The sequence below is a fragment of the Wolffia australiana genome, chromosome 10 (assembly GCF_029677425.1).
Source record: "Wolffia australiana isolate 7733 chromosome 10, ASM2967742v1".
Classification (NCBI taxonomy): Eukaryota; Viridiplantae; Streptophyta; class Magnoliopsida; order Alismatales; family Araceae; genus Wolffia; species Wolffia australiana.
In genome coordinates this window covers 10,024,137-10,044,576 of record NC_135844.1, presented here as the reverse complement: position 1 = coordinate 10,044,576, position 20,440 = coordinate 10,024,137, and the positions used below count along the sequence as shown (strand labels likewise).

Below are 20,440 nucleotides of genomic sequence, written 5' to 3'. Positions count from 1 at the left end.
CTTCCAAGAATGGAGAATTCTTGATAGATCTCGAAGGGCTCCCTTGGTGGAGCGCGATATCCCAGGTCGGCGGTGCGTCGGCGATGTTCTTGAACCTCCAGGCACCTTCGGAGTGATCTCGACGAAGGACTCTTCAGCTCTTGACAGCGGCGACTTCTTGAAAATCTTTACTCGCTCCAGAGTGATCTCGACGTGACGACGGGCTCTAACCACGGAGTGATCTCGACGTGGGTGAGGCTAGCCAAACCTCCTACGCTACTCTCTACGATAGGTGGAGACAAGAGTTGTAAAAATTCTTTAAACAAATGACTCCAAAGAGTTCCTTGGGCATGCCATCCCCTTATATAGTGAGAATGGGTGCCAAGTGAACGTGGGGAGAGGACGAACCGTCGCGAGACATGGTTCGGCCTCTCCTTACAAATTTGAAATGCAAATATAACGAAAAGGGAAAGACGAAGGACGGGGCCCAACATTGGCCCAGTCCATAAAATCCAGAAACACAAACAAGCAAGAAATAAACACAAGAGAAATAAAGTGCTTACGTGGGGTACTTGAACCCCGGGTGACGCGCGTCGTCTCGAGCTGCTCGTTGTGGTTGCTGGCATCCCGTCGTGCTATCTTCCCGATGGTCCTCCATCACAATGCCTCGAAGAGCAGCTTCATAGTTGGTTCTTCCACTACTATAAAGTGCTTTGAGATACTCCAGCACTATACCCACTACTCACGAGGATGCCTCTCGTTCGACTATCTTTGATGCCCTATCTTTCTAGGGCTCGCTAGGCAACATTACTTTAATACCTTGTTGGGAAAACTTAGAAAGAAGCTAGAGGGATGGAAACTTCATTTCCTATCCCCTGGAGGACGTATCCAACTTATTTGACATGTCCTCATGAGTATCCGCTACACATCCTCGCGGTCCACTCACTATCTCTTACAGTGCTCCACTCAGTGGAATGGCTATGCGCACGTTTCTTATGGTCCGGTCACCCCAAGGGAGAGAGTCGCCATCACTAGGTTTCTTGGGAGAAAGCATGTCGGCCGATGGCCGAGGGGGGTCTAGGGATCAGACACCTCACGGACGTCCAGGACATGCTTCAAAAGAAGCTCGTATGGCGTATGCGCACCACACACTCCCCAATGGGCAACTTTATTTCAGCCAAACATGGTGAGTGGGCCAATCGAGAGATAGATATCCGGGGCCATCGTAGATGGCAAACGTGGCAGCACCACTGGCTTGAGATTGCTCAGGTTACATGCTGGCATATTGGTCGTGGAGAGATTAGCACCTGGTTTGATGTCTGGCATGCTGACGAGCCGTTTGCCCGCCACCCACAGTTTGTACCACAGCAAGTGTGACTCATAGTTGCCCATCTACTATTGGGCAACAAGCAACACATATGGGAGCAGCATGGGCTCCCTTCAGCCACGTTATCCGCGGTCCAGACTACCCTAATCGGGTCGATTCCCGACTGTGCCATTTGGATGCTCACACTCGATGTTGCCTACTCGTGCAGATCTTCTTGGGAGCATTTCCGTGAGAAAGCCCCCATCCAGCACTAGGGTCACTGCATATGGCATCCGGCGATCCTTACTCACGTCTCCTTTTTCCTCTGGGGACTCTTACATTGTGGCCTTCCGACTAATGATCAAGTGATCCGTATAGGTCACTCTCTCAACTCTCGTTGCCACTGCTGTCCCACATCCCCACACACTGAGACCATGGCACATCTTTTTTTCCATAGTGAGACAGCCTTAGACTGTTGGCGCCAAATCACACATCATTGGCGCCCACTCCTTCATACCCCACTAACCCCATTTGAGTGTTTTGGCAAGGGGTTTCTCTCACCAACATGCTCGAAATGGAGCCCCATCCTACACATCAGCATAGCTTATTTACTATGGGAGATATGGCAAGGGGAAAATTCTTCTCGTTTTGTAGGTTCACCCATGCGTGCCGTGGATATCATGCGGCGCGTCAAGTTATGGGTACGGTGCATCTATCATCTCATCCCTCCCCGCGCGTGCAACTCAGCACCCGTGTGCAAATTCCTTTACTCTTGGGGCATTCTGGTGATCCCTACCCCTATCTGCATTCAGCTAAAGGTTGTCCGTTGGTACCCACCTCCAATCGGCATCCTCAAACTGAATGTGGATAGCGCGGCTTAAGGGACCCGGGGCCATACAGGGATCCTCCGCGATCATACAGGGAGTATTCTCTTTGCTTTTTCCTCTTTCTATGGCATCCAAACTAATACAGTAGCCGAAGCTATGGCGATATGTGATGGTTTACTCCTCTGTGAGGAACGAAACCTTCATAATATGATCGTAGAATCTGACTCAGAAGTGTTAGTTGACATGCTCCATGCAGGTACATGCTCCTAGTGGAGACTATGCCGTGTATGGCAAGACATCGTGCGGTGCCGACCTCACGAAATTAGTGTTCGTCATCAATTACGAGAAGGCAACCAGACAGCAGATGCCCTCGCGAACCACGTGGTACACACCCACACCCCTTCTTCTCTTTTCCTTTCTTGGCAGGCGCTCCCTCCGACAGCTAGGGGCTGCCATCGCGTCGACCATCTCGGCTTGCTGATTGCCAGCAGGCCCGCGGGATTGGCGGATTGCGTGGAACACTTGAGGTGGGAGGACTCATCCTTTCGCCTAATCTGAATCTCTATCATCTCACTCTAGCGAGGTGAACTAAGCCCACCTCGAATGGAGCCTCGCCATGCACCCCATCGTTGCCACTTGTCGAAGGCGAGGACTGCTCCAACATTGCTCCACCATTGTCACTAGGGGGGCTCCGGTGAGACGTCGATGCGAGCACTTCTCCAAGCACCTGCCAGGTATCACTTATGTATTGTTTTTTTTTCTGCACATGGGCGTGGACGAGTGTGATCCGAGTGTAATTGGGATATTTATACTCGCTCCACACCTATAAACATTGATAAACACTTCACTTTATAAATAAAATCCCCCTGGGTGGCATCCATGGCACAGATGGATCGGTCTACGGGCACAACCCCAGGGTTGGTCATAACCGGCACCATGTTTTTTGCTAAAACAAAAAAAAGAAGAATTTAGCACCAAAGTTGTATATCTACAATTTGGCTAGGGCAGAGAGAATCAAGCTATCCACTCATCTCAAAACTATGAAGACTGTTCACAAAGTATCATATCCACAAAACCCCGAACAGAAAGGAACAATCTAGAGGAAACACATACATTTAATAAAAACTATGACCTCCCTGCTATATAAAGCACAAATTACTTCAAAATAATAGGATGAAGTGTTGTCTATTCCAGTCTTTCTTATTAACCGAATGATGATTCCTGTGCTTAATACTAAATCACCAAATAGAATTCTAGTTAAAACTCAACAATATTACTCCTTAATGTGAAATTTTGGTTATATCTGTTACCTTATTTGTGACCATTACATTTTTATTGTCTAGATAAGCTTTATTCAGATTTAGAAGATGCGTGTTCTTGGGTACCATTAATTTTTTATTCGTCGCCACATCCTTTTTTAAGGAGAAAACATTTGTTTTTCTTCAGGATCAAGGGACACCAATCCTGCTTTTATTGGATCATCCAATAACCTTCCATCACAATCATACTACTCAAAAGTGCGAATAGGATGTATGAAACCATAAGAATGAATTCCAAAAAAATGTTATCCAGAAATAATCATGTTCACAAAATCTGCTGGTTTGGATTCTGTAGTATCTAATCCAACATATCTACTTGATCTAGGCTCTGTGAAAAATCAATACACATCTCGTGATAGAGCTAATAATAGTTTTAATGATTGAAAATAACTTAGATATAATTCCTACTCTTGATCTACTCCTGAACACAAAGTTATCTTGAAAACTAAAAGTCTTCAATATTTTTCGTATCAAGAAGATCAAGATTTTTGAAATTTTATTTAGTTATACATCCCATACATCGCTGTATAAAATATAACTTAACTGAAATAATATAACTCACCTCATTCAGAACTCCATATAAAAATTCTCATGGGACGGAAGCTATGAACCAGAGTATCAGGCATTGATGTTCAATAATACATGAACCTTGGTTCATGGAAACATAATTTCAATGTTTTTGAATACAAGAGAGTATAGAGGTTTAAGTACAAACCCGATAGAGAGACTGAGATGTATAAAGTGCCACTAATAGTCAAAGGCTACAACAAGCATGAATGTGTTGATTTCAACAAAAATATTAGTGCAGTACTAAAACATAGAGCCATCTTCTTGCTACTAACTTAAACTGTAAGAAGTGGTTGGAACATACACTATCAGATGTAGCCAATGCATTTCTACATGAAACTATTTGAATGGAATAACCACCAGAATTAAAAAATAAGGACTACCAAAATCAATTATGCTATTTACGAAAATCACTAAGCCGACTTCAATTCTGCTTCATTCTGACATGCAAATTTGTAAGTAATCAGCAATACCACGTGCTTTCTCTGTTCTTTGAACAACAACATCTCTCACATCAATGCTACACTACACAGACAGATCATTACATCTCTTCGATGCTTCACACATACCTGTCCTTATATTGCCTTTGAACAAGTAAGACATTTTATAAAATGCACTCACCAACCAGGCGCGACTGTAAAGATCAAAAGCATCTTTTTTGATATCTAGAGGGAGGCATTGTGTGCAGTTTGCTCATTCACAAATATTCATGTCTACCAGTCAACTCTTTTCGCGACACAGATTGGGTATGGACACTACTGATAAATGATTGAATACACCCTTCCTGATCTATATTGGTAAAAGTATCACATCATGGATATCTAGAAAGCAGCCAGTGGTTGCTAAATTAAACACGGAAGCTGAATACAAAGCATTTGTAAGTTGCACTTCAAAAATTATAAGGGTACAGTCCCATGTCAGATAAATTAACATGGTTGATGGAAATTGACCAATCCTATGGTATTATAATTTTGGAGAAACTTACCTAGTCACCAATTTAATGTTTCATCCTACAATGAAGCATACTAAAAATTAATTATCATTTTATCAAGTAGCAAACAAAAATATCCGAATCAGGTTTGTGTGAAGTGAAGAACAAATCACTGATGGAACGAAGCCATTATCCAAGACGATATATATTCTACTCAAAAGCAAGCTCAACATCACCGAACCACTGTTGTGCTGGGCCGGGGGTCACGAGAGAGTCAGCAAGTGGAAGCCAAGTTAGCCGCCAGATAAGCATCCATTGGATCAATAGCATCTTTAATAAAATATAGCTTGTAAAAATTGAACATGTACCCCTATATTCGTTATGAGAATTACGATTAGGATTCAACATGGGTCCAAACACAAATATGATTAAATATAAAGATGAGGATTAAATGAAGAATTCAAAGGCTACGATTGGTTTTTTTTATATTTAAGATTGTTATATTTAGCTATGCTTAATCGAGATGATGAATTCTGACAATGAGACACCCACAAAAGACCAATCATACCATTAACAATGCGCACAGTAACTTCAGATTCATTAGTTCATTCTCACATTTTCAATTGAGTGCTATACCCTTTGAAAAATCCCTTCTTATTTAGCGCCATATCTTCATCATCATCCTCATTATTCTCATCATTATCAACAACAACAGCATCATCATCATCACCTGGGCGAGATGTGGGCATGAAGTGGGTTCTTCATCATCACGGTGACCGCCAACTTCTCAAACAAGTCGACATCATCCACAGCCTCCCATCAAAACTTTCCCACGAGATTGGCGACAAAGTATTCAAGCTCCATCAGCGCAAGATTCATCCCCGGGCAAATCCTCCACCCAGCACCGAACGTCAACATCTGAATCTTCTTCCTCCCTGTCAGATCCACTCACTCTCCTTTGCGCCCATCAAGGAACCTCTCCAGCCTAAATTTCAAAGGCTCTCTCCATGTACCCTCATCTAAGTTCATCGCCTCCACCCCAAAGTTAACGGTGGTACCCTTGGGAATGGTGTAACCCACCAGCCTCATCTCTTCTGTAGTAGAGTGGATTATTAGAAAGTGAGCATGTGAATGGTGCCTCAGCCCCTCCACCACCACCGCCTTCAAGAACGGCCTCAAGTGCAAGTTTTCTTCCTCTGTGCGTGATCCCACTTCTTTAAACAACCTCTCTTGCAGGTCAGGCTGCTTGACGTGGTTCGCCATGATCCACTCCAATGCCGTGGACGTCGTCTCCGCGCCCCCGTCGAAGAACTCCACGCAGAGAAAAAATATCTCCTCCTTGGAGAGCTTCCTCCCGCCTTCCTCGGCAAGCTCCAAGGCGAGAAGAGAGTCTAGATAGCAAAATCTTTGAGAAATTTGTCTCTCTCGGTGCCGAGATTCTATCAATGGAAGGAAGACGTCTTGTTGGTGTTGTATAACGCCCTCGAGGCGCTTCCAGCGGGCTCTGAAGAGCGGTCTCATGTGAAAGTATATGATCCTGATGATTAGAAGATCAACATCGATCTTCTAGAAGAAAAGAAGCTCGCTAGATGTACCGAATAAAAACTGTGGAATCCTAACCTAGGTTAGGTTAGGAGGAAGAAGATGGAGAAGGATGATGAGACCAGAGGAAGAAGGAGAATGATAATCTCATACTTAGAGGTTACACGAGAAAGGGTATTTGTACCCTAGGAGAGAGAATGTGAGTAAGGGCTAATGGGCTAATAGAACAGGGCCCATTAGCCATATAGGGCCTATCTCACTAACAGCCCCCCGCAAGCGAGGTATGAATGTCGTCCATGCCGAGCTTGGAGACCGCACGCACTAGGAGGGGGTTAGACAGGCCCTTGGTGAGGACGTCGGCGGCCTGGTCGGAGGAAGACACAAAATTGAGGTCGAAGATGCCCTCGTCCATCCGCTCCTTGAAGAAGTAGCGGTCACGCTCCATGTGCTTGATCCGACCGGTCTGGCCAGGATTTCTGGGCAGGGCAATGGCTGACTTGTTGTCGCAGTAGAAGTGAATCGGACCGGAATACTTGACGCGACGTTCGCACAAGATCCCGTAGATCCACTGGCCTTCCGAAGCCCCATCGGCAAGGGCCCAAAATTCTGCCTCGGCACTAGAGCGGGACACCTTGTCCTGCTTACTGCACTTCCAACTGACAAGGCCACCGAACACGAAGGCACAGTACCCGGTGGTGGAACGGTAGTCGTCGACGGACCCGGCAAAAGCAGCATCTGTATAAACCTTCATAGTGGTGTCAGTGCTCCGTGGGAAGAGGAGGCCCTTCCTAGGGCAGCCTTTCAGGTATGCAAGAACCCGATTGGCGGCCTGGCAATGAATCTCATGCAGAGCATGCATGAAATGGCTGAGTAGGTTGACGGCGAAGCTAATGTCGGGCTGAGTGTGAGTCAAATACAGAAGCTTCCCCACCAGCTGCTGATACTAGTAGGGGTTGACCGGCGGAGAGTCAACCCCTTCACCCAACTTCACGTTGGGATCAATGGGCGTCTGGAGTGGAGAGCAGTCTGTCATACCGGTCAGTGTCAGCAGGTCAACAATGTACTTCTGTTGGGAGACGAAAATGCCGCGAGACGAGTAGGCGACCTCAAGGCCCAAAAAATAACGAAGGGGGCCGAGTGCCTTAATCTCAAATTCCTGAGTAAGAGCACGTCTGAGGCGGGCGGCTTCAATAGTATCTGAGCCAATAATGAGGATATCGTCGACGTAGACCACCAGGATAGCTACCCCGGGCGGGCCATGCCGAAAAAAGATGGTAGCATCCCCGTTGCTCTAGGTGTAGCCTTCAGCACGCATGACGGAGGAGAAGCGACCAAACCACATCCGCGGCGACTGCTTCAGTCTGTACAAGGACTTTCGTAATCGATAGACGGTTCCCAGAGGGCCAAGAGGGTACACGGGAGGGTGGCTCATGTAGACCTCTTCCTCAAGGTCGTCGTGGAGAAAGGCATTCTTGACATCAAATTGCCGAATCAGGCACCCATGATGAGCAGCGAGAGCCAAGAGGAGACGGACGAATTCCATTTTCACGACGAGAGAGAAGGTCTCAAAGTAGTCGATCCCATAAAACTGCGTAAAGCCCCGAGCAACGAGCCAAGACTTGCAACGTTCAAGGGACCCATCCGCACGGTGCTTCGGGGTATGAACCCACTTGCACCCCACGGCCTTCTTTCGTGGCGGGAGAGGAACCACATCCCAAGTGTGATTTTTGACCAAGGCACACATTTCTTCGTCCATGGCCGCCTTCCAATGAGGACAGGCAAGGGCATCGGCAAGACAGCATGGGACAGAAACCGAAGCAATGCGGGTCAAAAATAGACGGTATGGAGGACTCAGGCGGTCATAGGAAAGGTAGTGAGAAAGGGGATACAGAGGGTTGCGAGTGCACTGGCGAACCCCTTTGCGAAGGGCAATCGGCCAACCGATGGGGTCATCATCAGTGCCAGGGGGAGCCGACGGAGATGGAGGGGCAAGAGAGGTGGGAGCGGAAGCGATGGAAGTGGGAGAGGATGTCATAGTAGGGGCGGATGACTCGGAGGAAGGTGAAAGCAAAGGAGAGGAATTGACATGGGTCGGAGGAGAGGACACCAGAGGTGGGGACTCCGTGGATGGACATGAGTCGGAGGCCACCACAGGAGAGGAGTCATGAGGAGGTGGAGGAACTCGGGTGACGTCCGTGGGCTGGGGAGGGGGTGCTGTGGACGTGACACTAGGGAAGGGGTCCAAAAAGGGAGACGACGAGGCCTCTTCCGGCGGAAGGCCAGAAGAAGAGGAGGAGCCAAAGAAGGGTTGGAATTCGGCAAAGGTAACTTTCGCAGAAATAAGAAATCACCGAGTACAAGGGTGAAAACATTTGTACCCTTTTTGGAGAGAGGAGTAGCCGATGAAGATGCACTTGAGGGCCCGAGCGTCAAGCTTCGTCAAGGTAGGGGCCGTGTCGTGGACGTACACAGTGCACCCAAAGACACAGGGAAGGAGGTTGGTACGCAGCGTCACGGCAGGAAATGCAGCGGACATCCGATCGATCGGACTGCTGATTTGAAGAGGCTGAGAGGGCAGGTGGTTGATGAGATGAGTCGCCGTCAAGACGGCTTCTCCCCAATACATCCACAGAACCGAGTAATTCAACAGCAAGGTGCGGGCAGTGGACGTCACATAGCCAATACGACGTTCTGCCATGCCATTTTGCTCTGGGGTGGCAACGCACGACGTCTCATGGAGAATGCCCCGTGCGGCAAAGTAGGATGTCAACTCGTGGTTGACGTAGTCACGAGCATTGTCCGAGCGGAACCGCTGAATAGGACGGCCAAACTGGGTCTGAACCATCGCACAAAACTGCTGAACCATGGCCGCTACAGCCGATTTGGCTGGAAGCAAGTACGTCCATGTGTAGCGTGTGGCCTCGTCGACGAAGATCAAAAACCAGCGGTGCCCCTTCAAGCTGGACTGCGGAGCCGGCCCCCAGACATCACTGTGGATCCGATATAGCGGTACCGTCGTATGGCAAGCCGACGGAGCAAAAGATGAACGTTGATGTTTGGCTAATTGGCATGCCTCACAAACAACAGTCTTAAGGTCCGAGCCCATACATAAAGACGGAAACAGACGCAGTAAAGTAGAGAACGGTGGGTGCCCGAGGCGCTGGTGAGCAAGTTGGAGACGGTCGTGGCGAGACTCAGCAGTGGTGTGTAGACTGCGCTGCACCATAAAGCACGATCGGCACCCATCCTCGAACAATAGCAACCCCCGGTCCCGCCTAATCGGTGTAGTCCTCCGCACCTTGTTAGACAAGAAGATCCTGTCAGGTTGGATGTGGAAGGAGCACTGAACCGCATCGACAAGGCGCTGTGGTGACATAAGCAAAGCACGGAGAGACAGAACATGGAGGACGTTGTGGATGAGACCGAGACCGTCCACATGGATAGTCCCGATGCCAGCCACTTGGAGACGTCCACCACCAGTAGTGAGGACAGCCCGAGTCCCACTATGCCGCTCGTAGGATACGAAACGGTGATTGAAGGGTGTCATGTGTTCCGTGGCCCCCGTATCAAGCACCCAAGTGGTATCCGACACGAGAGGGGCAGTGAGAGCCGTATGTCGACAGTACCATTGATCAGAAGAAGAGCCAAGGGGTGCACCGAACGTCCCGAAGGAGGCTATAGGCTGGGTCTGCAAGGCAGTCAACTGTGCAGACAAACGGGCAAGATCGGCTTGTAACTGCTCCATGGAGACTGCCGAGCTGCCGGGTACAGGAGCTGCGGCGGCGGGGGAGACGGCAGCGACATGAGCTTTTGCATTGATGCCGAACATCGTCACGACGTCGTCCGGTCATCACCGAGGGTATGGGCTTGGTGTTGTATCGCTAACTAATCGGACTGCGTCAAAGGACGTCGTCCGATGAATGCGAGTGAACAGGTATAAATCACGATAAGAATGAATGAAAGTCCTAATATCGTACGTGCGTGCGCCGACAAGCAGTGATTGCCGTTCCAGAGAAATGATGGGTCGCCTGAGTGAAGCCCGACGGGCCTTCTGAACCTTGCTTGAGAGGGTCGAGGGCGAGTACGTCACCGACGGGAAATTCCCGCTGAAGTGCTCACACACGTCCAGTGTTCCCGACTCGTACTGGACGGGTAAAGACTCTCGTGAAATGTCATCGTTGTCTCAACCTGTCTCACGCTCACCTATCTAACCCGAGCGCAGTAGAGGCGAACCGAAAGTGCACTGAAGAAGGTAAAGGACGTATGGAGAGCGGGTGTAAGGGATACCTTCGTCGCGCTGGTGACTAATATTCGTAATCGGAGATCCGTAGGGAAGTGGGAGTCCGAGGCGGCAGGCAGATGTTGGCGAGGGTGCGGGCGCTGGAGTAGTTGTCACCGGCAGCAGCTCGAACGTTGACGGGGTCGCCCGATCGATGCAACGCCGATCGCTGGAATCGAGGACGGGGCACGAAACCGCGCTCACTAAGCGTCTGCCAACCAGAATGGGTCGCCACAGGTGGGAAGATGGGGATATCGGTTGATGGCGTGTTCGGCGGTGGGATTGGCTGGAGGGTGGATGATGGAGGGGAAAAGGGCGATGCGGCAGAAGGGGTGAGTAGTTGGCGAGCACGAGGGGAATTCACCGGCGGGTGAAGGGCGCGCGCGCCTCTGGGAGGGGGCAGATGGCAGGAACGGACGGGAAATGGGGAGTGAGAGCACGATGGGGAGAAGCAGTAGAAGGGGTTAATGTGGCGGGGAAGAAAGGAGGGGCACGAGAGCGAGCGGCATGGGGGAGGGGAAGTGGTTATGAAGCCAGAGAAGTGGAGTGGATGATGAGAGGGAGGGGGAGGGACGATGATAGATGCGGGAAGTGGACAGAATGCACGGCCGAGCGGGGAGGGGAAGGATGAGGAATGGATGTACGGCTGCGGGATGAGAAAGAGGGTGGTGATAGGAGATGGAGAGGGAGAAAGGGCGGTGGTGGGACGTGCGGGAACGGCGGGGACAGTGACAAAGCTGGCAGGAGCGGCGCCAGCGGTTTCTACGGCCGTGGGCAGCGGACGGCGGCGGTCGGGCGACGAACGGCGGCAGGCGTCCGGCGGGTGGTGCTCCTCTTCCTCTTTCTTCCTTTCCTCTTCTCCTTCTTCTTCTCCTTTCCTTTCTTCTTCTCCTCCTTCTTCTCCTTTCTTCTTCTTCTTCTTCTTCTTTCCTTCTTCCTCTCTACGAACGTGACTCTTCGACTCCACGTAGAAAATAACTTCCCAATTTGTTCAAAGAGTGGTCTTGGACGCCCACATCTTCCCCTTATATAATGGGTGAAGGTGGGCCCCCCGTTTAACAACAAAGAAAAAGATAAGAAAATAGGAAAAGAAAGATAATGGGCTTGTTAGGCCCATGTGAGGGGAAGATGTCCTCATATGGGCTCTTCCCCTCAGTACACAACGACCCGTAAGACACGGTGACGAAAAATAAAAGATGTAAAGAGACGAAAGATAAGATACAAAACGAAAGCGAAGGGGAAAAGTGGGATCTTCTGATGATGATGTGCGTGTACGTCATGCCGAGTATTTGAACTCGGGGTCACGCGTCGCTGTGGCGGCTCGTCTTGTCGGCTGGACACGTGACGGTGGTGGGCTCGATGACGATGGTGGCTCCTCGCGATCTGGCTCGATGACGTCCGGTGGCTCCTCGCGTGCTGGCTCGATGACGTCTGGTGAGGCTGCGCCATCATGCATCCTTAGCAGCTTGAAGATCAAGCTGCTTTTTCCTACACCTCTTCGCCGTGTGCAGACTAGCTTGTCCCGCGGGTCGGAGGCCTGGTCCGGGGAAAGAGATTTAGGTGGCTCTGAGGGGCGCGGCAACAACCCAGAGGATCCCCCGAGCGGGAGATCAAGGCGGTAGAGTCGGCCGGGGGAACCACCTCAGAGCGATCGTGGCGAAGGTTGCTCTCCATCTCGATCAACTCCTTGACCACCGCGTCAAACTCCGGGAGAGTGCCCTTGGTGTGCAAAGTCGTGCGACGAACCTCGGCATACTCCGGGTTGAGGCGGTCAAGGAATGACAAGAAACGAAGGCGAAGAGCGTGGCGGCGATCAACGCCGTTCGGATCACCAAAGGGCATGTAGTAGTCAACCTCCCGCCAGAGTGTAGTGTGGGCCGAGCTATAGTCCATGATGGATATCGTCCCTTGGCGTAGGGCACCAGCGCGCTCCACTAGCGAGAAGATCCGCCAGTGATCGGCATCGTGGCCATAATACTTGTGGGCATGATCCCAAATCTCCTTTGGAGTAGTCAAGTGAAGAAACTTGTCATAGACCGAGGGAGAGAGCGTGTGGTTCAGCAGCCAAGAGTGGACGAAGTGCTGCTCGGCGTCGAATGCACCATAGTGCGGGTCAGTCAGCGGCAGGGGCGGGCAGAATCAAGTGCTTGTGGAGAAGACGGGCCTTCAGCGTGGACACCACAAATTTGATCCAGGCCAGTAGTTGCGGAGCGCTCAGCCGACAACAGTCAGGAGCAGGTGGGAGAGGAAGACCAATCTTTGGAGAGGGTAAGTCTCGCCCGAAGTCAGCCGCGGTGAAGACAGGAGGCTGCACCGGGAGATTCTCATGTGGAGAGGGCCCAAAGTTGAACGTAGACATGGTCAGGCTGGCGGCCGCCGGGGACTGCGATGGCGGCTGGCGGCCTACGGCTGCTGGCTACGGTGATGGACTGCGGGCTGTAGGCTGCGGTTGTGACCTGCAAGCTGCATGTGGCGGGCTGCAGCTGCGGCTGCGGCCTGCGGTTCGCGGGCTGCACTCGTGCTTGCAGGCTGCGCCTACGGGCGGTGGTCTGCTGTCGCGGGCGGCGCCTGTGGCGTGCGGGCTATGCCTATGGCTGTTCGCTACGGCTAGCGGTTGCGGACTGCACCTACAGCGTGCGGGCTACGCCTACGGTCTGCGGCCAGCGGTCGCGGGCTGCGCCTGCGGCGTGCGGGCTGTGCCTGCGGTCGACGGCTGCAGCCGGCGGTCGCGGGCAGCGCTTGCGCCGTACGGGCTGCGCCGCGCTGCTGGCTACGACCGGCGATTGCAGGCTGCGCTGCGCCGTGCGGCTGCGCCGGCGGTTCGCGGAGCCGGCCACCGCCGCGGGCTGCACTGCGGCGTGCGGGCTGCGGCTGCGGTCGATGGGCTGCGGTCGGTGGGCTGCGGTCAGTGGGCTGCGACGGCGTGATCGCGAGCTGCGCTGCGGCGTGCGGCTGTGCTGCGGCGCTGTCTCGGGCGGCGCCTGTGGCGTGCGGGCTTCGGCTACGGCTGCTACGCGGCCGGCGTCGCGGCTGCGCTGCGAGTGCGGCTGCGCTGCGAGTGCGGCTGCGCTGCGCTGCGAGGTGCGAGCTGCGCTGCGGTCTGCGGGCTGCGGCCGGTTGTCGCGGGCGGCGCCTACGGTGTGCGGGCTGCGTCTGGTGGTCGCGGGCTGTGCCTGCGGTGTGCGGGCTGCGCCTACGGTCTGTGGGTTGCGGCCGGCGGCGGGAGACGGTGCCTGTGGCTGCGGTGGAAGAAGAAGCAAAGAGGGGGAGGGGGAGAATCCGCTGGCTGGCTGGTGAGTCTGCGGAGCAGACAGTGGCAGTAGGGCTAGGGATGAAAGGAGATCAAGAGCTGTGCCCTGATACCATGTGGAATCCTAACCTAGGTTAGGTTAGGAGGAAGAAGATGGAGAAGGATGATGAGACCAGAGGAAGAAGGAGAATGATAATCTCATACTTAGAGGTTACACGAGAAAGGGTATTTGTACCCTAGGAGAGAGAATGTGAGTAAGGGCTAATGGGCTAATAGAACAGGGCCCATTAGCCATATAGGGCCTATCTCACTAACAAAAACAAACTTCAATTTCTTCTATTTTTCAGGAAAGAAGGACAGCCGCTCGATCTAAGACGATGAAGCAGGACCGCACAATGGATTGAGTTATGAGGAAGATGATTGGTCCACGTGGAAGGACGTTTCAAGGCTGTTTTTTCTTTTCTTTTGGGTAATAAATAGCCCATGTGTTCGATAAAATGTGTACAAGAATATCAGAATGTTCTCCGATACTTTTTCTTGAAAGTAGTCCATTTTTTTTGTTCTCTTTCTCTCGTTGTCTTTGAGCTCAGATCCAGCAAGGTTGTTCCTTGTTTACTCTGCACTAGCTAAGAAGTGGTATTAGAGCAGTTCTGATTCCAAGCACCCGTGAAGATGCCGAGGAGAGGAGAGACATCAACATCAGCTGAGAAGCAAGGCGCAGCTGAAGCTGAGGCACCAAGAATTCTTCCTACATGTGAATTTCCATCTCTATTATTGTCCAAGACGAATTACAGGCAATGGGTAATAAGAATGGAGGTTCATCTTGAAGCAAATGGACTTTGGAGTGTGGTTTTCAGTGAGGAGACGAACAGGAAGAGGATCGCCTAGCCCTGTCTACAATTCTCTCAGCCATTCCTGAAGATGTCATGGATCAGTTGGACACCAATAAGTCGGCAAAAGAGAATTGGGAGATTCTGAAGACTTCAAATCTTGGAGTTGAAAGAATCATAGAGTCCACGGTGCAAGGCTTGAGAAGAGAGTTTGAGAATCTTTCAATGAAGAAAGATGAAACCGTAGAAGATTTCTCTCACAGGTTCACTAAAGTGGTGGGAGAGCCAAGGAGTCTTGGAGAAAGGCTACCTGAAAGACAAGTTGTGGGTAAACTTCTTAAAGCTACGCCGTCAAGGTAAACTTCTTGAGTATTTTTGTGATTTAAGCATTATGACCGTGGAAGAAGTGATTGGTTCTCTGAAAGTTCATGAGCTAAGGCTCAATGAACGAGAAGCTAGAGAGGAGGAGCAAGCACTCTTGACCAGAGCATTGGATAAGACTAAGAAAGACAATCTTGGTCAAAGTTCTTCCATTTGAGGTCGTGGTAGAGGCAAAGGAAGGAACTCTCGAAGAGGACGTGGAAGAAGCAACTCAGAATCTCATGAAGATGAAGACAACAGAACTTTTGACAAGTCAAAGGTAAAATGTTTTAAATGTCAGAAATATGGGCACTTCAAAAGTGAATGTCGTATAGACAAGAAGGAATAGAAGGTCAATCTAGTTGCAGCAAAAAGCAAACAAGAATCTGCTCTGTTGATGGCAGTCTATGAGGAAACTGAGGACATTCTCTTTCAAGGGCTTCATGGAGATGCGTTGTCTTCAAACCTATGGTATCTCGACACAGAAGCAACCTCACACATGACAGGTAATAAGAAATTTTAATTACCTGGATAGTACCAAGACAGGTACAGTTCATTTTTGAGAGGGGTCAGTAATTCAGTATGAAGGGAAAGGTACAATTGATGTGGAGTGTGCTAATGGAAACATTATTAGCCTGCATAAGGTGTTATACACGCCTAACTTGAAGGTTAACATACTCAGCCTTGGAGTATTTGATGACAAGGGATATCAAATCAGCTTGAAGAATGGCACTCTTCATGTCTACGACACCTCAAGAGCACTTCTGGCGAAAGTAAGCAAAACAGCAAGTAAACTCTATCTCATTAACTTGATAATTTTAAAAACCTGTTTACTTTCTGAGGGAGAAAGAAGAGCTTCCCTGTGGCATGAAAGATTCTGTCATCAAAGCTACCATACATTGCACACTATGTCGAAAGAGAAGATGGTCTGTGGACTACCAGCTATCAACATTCCAGAAGAGTTCTGCAAAAGCTGTATCATTGGGAAGCAAGTTCGAAAACTATTCCCAAATTCTAGAGATAAAATATCTCAGAATCCATTGGAGCTGGTTTATGCAGACATATGTCGCCCAATATCTCCAGTTTCATTTGGAGGAAACAGGTATTTCTTCCTACTTGTTGACAATTTCTCGAAGTTAATATGGGTCTCCATGTTGAAGAATAAGTCAGATGCGTTTGGAGCTTTTCAAAAGTTTAAAGCGCTGGCAGAAAATGAGAAAGATACCAAGATCAAATGTTTGAGGACAGACATAGGTGGGGAATTTCTGTCAAAAGAGTTCAAATCCTTTTGTGATGCAGAAAGAATCAAGAGGCAACTCACTGCACCGTATATGCCTCAGCACAACGGAATAGTAGAAAGGAGAAATAGGACTATTATGTCCTTGGTTCGCAGTATGCTCAAAGAAAAGAAGCTTCCTCTTGAATTATGGGCTGAAGCTGTCAGCACGTGTGTCTATGTGCTGAATCGGTCTTCAACAAAAAGCTTAGAAGGAATGACACCTTACGAGAAGTGGGAGGGGAAGAAACCCAATATCGAAAACCTAAGGGTGTTTGGATCGATTGCCTATGTGAAGAATACTTGTGGACACTTGAAGAAACTTGATGATCGAAGTCAACCAACTATCTTCATTGGCTATGAGACTGGGAGCAAAGCCCACGGGTGTTATGATCGTGTGTTCTTCAAAGGTTTTGGTAAGCAGGGATACCATATTTGAAGAAGATAGAGCTTGGGACTGGAATAACGATGAAGATTCCAGCAAAATTGGTGAATTTTGACTTCAAAGTTCACCTAGAGATTTGATTGGTACTAAGTTACACTAAGATGCACACAATTCTGCAGAATCATTTGTAGAAGACAATGCTCAAAGCGAATCAAGTCAGCAGACTGGAAGTTCCATCTCAGAAGCTCCAAGAGGGATGAGAAATCTTCAAGAAATTTATGAAAGAACGTCGCCAGTAACAGAAGCAGTTGAAGACTATTTCGTGGTCAGAGAAGAGCCTGCGAACTTTGATGAAGCCATTAAAGATCCATGCTGGCAAGTCGCCATGGAAGAAGAAATGAAGATCATTCTGAAGAACGATACATGGGAGCTAACAAATCCTCCAGAAAAATGTAAACCCATCAGACTAAAATGGATATACAGGATCAAGAAGAATGAAGAAGGCAAAGTTATAAGGCATAAAGCTCGCTTGGTGGTCAAGGGTTACTCTCAAAAACCAGGCACTGACTACGATGAAGTTGTTGCCCTAGTTGCCAGATCTGAGACAGTCAGATTCATAGTTGCCTTGGCTGCACAGGGAAATTGGGATATTCATCATCTTGATGTGAAATCCGCATTTCTGAATGGTGATATTCAGGATGAGATTTATGTTAAACAGCCTGAAGGATTCATCACCAGAGGAAAATAAGAATGTGTGCTGAAGCTCAAGAAAGCTCTATGTGGGCTTAAGCAAGCCCCACGAGCTTGGTATTTCAGGGTGAACAGAACTCTATCCACCATTGGTTTCAAAAGGAGCAGATTAGAACATGCACTCTATTTGAAGCATGGAGAAGATTTCAGTTTACTCGTGGGAGTTTATGGTCACGATCTAATCATTACTTGATCAAAGAAATCTGAAATTCAGAAATTTAAAGGCCAAATGGAGGAGTTTGATATTAGTGACCTCGGATTGTTGTCCTCATATCTGGGAATCGAATTCACGCAAGAACCAGTAAAGATAACAATGAAACAGAGCAGATATTATACTAAATTGCTTGAAGTTTTTGTAATGCTAGAGTGCAATCCGTCTCAAACTCCAATGGAAGTTAGATTGAACTTCAACGAAAATGAAGGGTCTGAGGTGAATGTCAGCAATTACAGAAGCCTTATTGGAAGTTTGAGATATCTTACTCACACCAGGCCCGATTTAACATACAGTGTGAGTTATCTGAGTCATTTTATGCAAAATCGAAACTCAAGGTATCTGCTTGCAGCAAAACGAGTACTGAGGTATGTGAAGGGGACTTTGAGTTATGGTCTAGTCTATGAAAAGGGCCAAGAATCAGCCAAGCTAATAGGGTACAGCGATAGCGATTTCGCTGGAGATTTAAGTGATAAAAAAAGTACTTCTGGAATAATTTTCTTCTACGGTACTATGGCAATAAGCTGGAGCAGTTTGAAGCAGAAGGTAGTTGCTCTATCCTCCTTTCAAGCAGAGTGTATAGCTACTACCTCAGCTGCCTGCCAAGGAATATGGCTGAGCAGATTGCTCGGGGAGTTGAAGAATGAATTCCCAAAGATGGTGGAAATAAAGGTTGATAACAAATCTGCCATTGAGCTAAGCAGAAATCCTATTCACCACAGTCAGACGAAGCTCATTGATACAAATTTTCACTTCATCAGAGACTGTATCGAAGATGGAAGAATCACTGTTAAGTATGTGAGAACTGAGGAACAAATTGCTGACATTTTCACAAAATCTCTGGGGAAGATTAAGTTCTGTGAATTCCGTGATAAATTGGGTCTACTGAAAATAGATCCGAGCATTCAGGATCAAGGAGGAGATTGAAGGTATATGATCCTGATGATTAGAAGATCAACAGCGATCTTCTTGAAGAAAAGAAGCTCGTCAGACGTACCGAATAAAGGCAAACTTCAGTTTCTTCTATTTTTTAGGAAAGAAGGACGGCCGCTCGATCTAAGATGATGAAGCAGGACCGCACGATGGATTGAGTTATGAGGAAGATGATTGGTGCACGTGGAAGGATGTTTCAAGGTTGTTTTTTTCCTTTGGTTTTGGGTAATAAATAGCCCATGTGTTCGATAAAATGTGCACAAGAATATCGTAATGTTCACCGATACTTCCTCTTGAAAGTATTCCATTTTTTTTGTTCTCTTCCTCTCGTTGTCTTTGAGCTCGTATCCAGCGAGGTTGTTCCTTGTTTACTCTGCGCGAGTTTACATCGCGAGCTTGGGGATGATGTGGAAGATGGCGATGTCAATGTACTGGAAAACGTGCGCTGCTCTCGCGGCCTGGATCTTTCTCATGGTGGCCTCCTCCATCCTCTCGCCGAAGTAGAGGAAAATGAGGAGGCTGAAGATGGCATACTGGAAGGTGTCTCGGACGTGCACGACGCCGTCGGCGGAATCTTCCATGGATTGGAGCTCGCCGAGGAGGGTCTGCAAGGCCCCTTGGCGCGAGTCGGTGGTTTTGCAGAGGCGGCCCGGGCCGAGCACCTCGGTGGCGAGGTTGCGACGGAGTAGGGTCTACAGAGGGCCGTGCATGGCTGTGCTGATGATGTTGTGATTCGCGGTAAGGGTGTGGAGGAAGGAAGAAGGGCGGTTGGCGAAGACGGAGCCGTGCTGGAGTAGTATCTGGTGGGCGAGGTCGGCGACCATGATCATTCGGAGGGCGCTGAGGTGGATGGTGATGAATTTGCCATATTTGGACCAGAGATCGCCGACGACAAACTCAAAGTTGGATTGGCCGCAGGCCAGGAAGATGAGGTTACAAAGGATAGGGAAGGCGAAGGGCCCGGGCGGTAGCCCCTTGGCTTAACGGATCTTCAGAGCGGAGGCTATGGCAACGGAGAGGACGAGGACCAGTGTGGTCAAGGCCCATGTATCCATGGCGTCGGAAGATTAAGATCAAGACCTTCTTCTTCAAATGATATTCATATTCTTCTTCTTCAGATGTTTCTTCTTCTCCCGGAGATCTTCACTGCCCGACGCCCTCAGCTTAAATACGTGGATCTTGTTATAATGGTCGCCACAAAAGTGGTAGGTAGAAGGTCAAATGGGTTACGATAAATAAGTTTGTTTCAAAGTTATTGATCACATGGGTGTATTGAAGACCACTGACAAACAAAGTTTATCGCGCAAACAAAGTACGCGTCCTTATCTAGCAAGGTCGAAAAGTGTCTTTATCACAAAGATCATAAAGTAGTAGAGTGTCGGCCAATTGACAATGACTGAAATAAAGCAGAGAAGAAAGAATGTTGCTTTCAGACACATTGATCATATGGTTGAAGCAAAAACATTCAGAAAGGGTAATATCAGGAACGTCGTATTGTGAGGAGAGTGGCCAAAGACATGGATTGTACCGCTACCACACACTCAGATCTGGAATAAAGAATGAGGAACCGGAGACGAAGGGATATATTTTATTATAGGATAGAATAGATGAGATCATAAACGGATCAGAGTGTTGGCCCAGTGACGACGACAGAATTAAATATAACTAGCGGGGCCTGCTCGCAATGTGACCTTT

At 48.9% G+C, this 20,440-nt stretch overlaps 1 protein-coding gene across 1 annotated transcript; it reads right to left on the bottom strand.

The window, feature by feature from the left end:
• Positions 1-5,877: 5,877 nt before the first annotated feature.
• On the bottom strand, positions 5,878-7,222 carry LOC144708273 (cytochrome P450 89A2-like). The gene is made up of 2 exons (XM_078581524.1): positions 6,969-7,222; positions 5,878-6,466 (listed from the first exon to the last, which is right to left on the bottom strand). Exons 1-2 carry the CDS (start codon positions 7,220-7,222, stop codon positions 5,878-5,880), a joined length of 843 nt encoding a protein of 280 aa, XP_078437650.1.
• Positions 7,223-20,440: the final 13,218 nt, after the last annotated feature.

Bases quoted from the DNA above. Each gene is read 5' to 3' on its own strand.
- LOC144708273 (XM_078581524.1), bottom strand. From the start codon at position 7,222: ATGAAGGTTTATACAGATGCTGCTTTTGCCGGGTCCGTCGACGACTAC. The intron at 6,467-6,968 runs GTCAGCCATTGC...TCTAATCATCAG, and splicing joins CACTTCTACTGCGACAACAA to GATCATATACTTTCACATGA.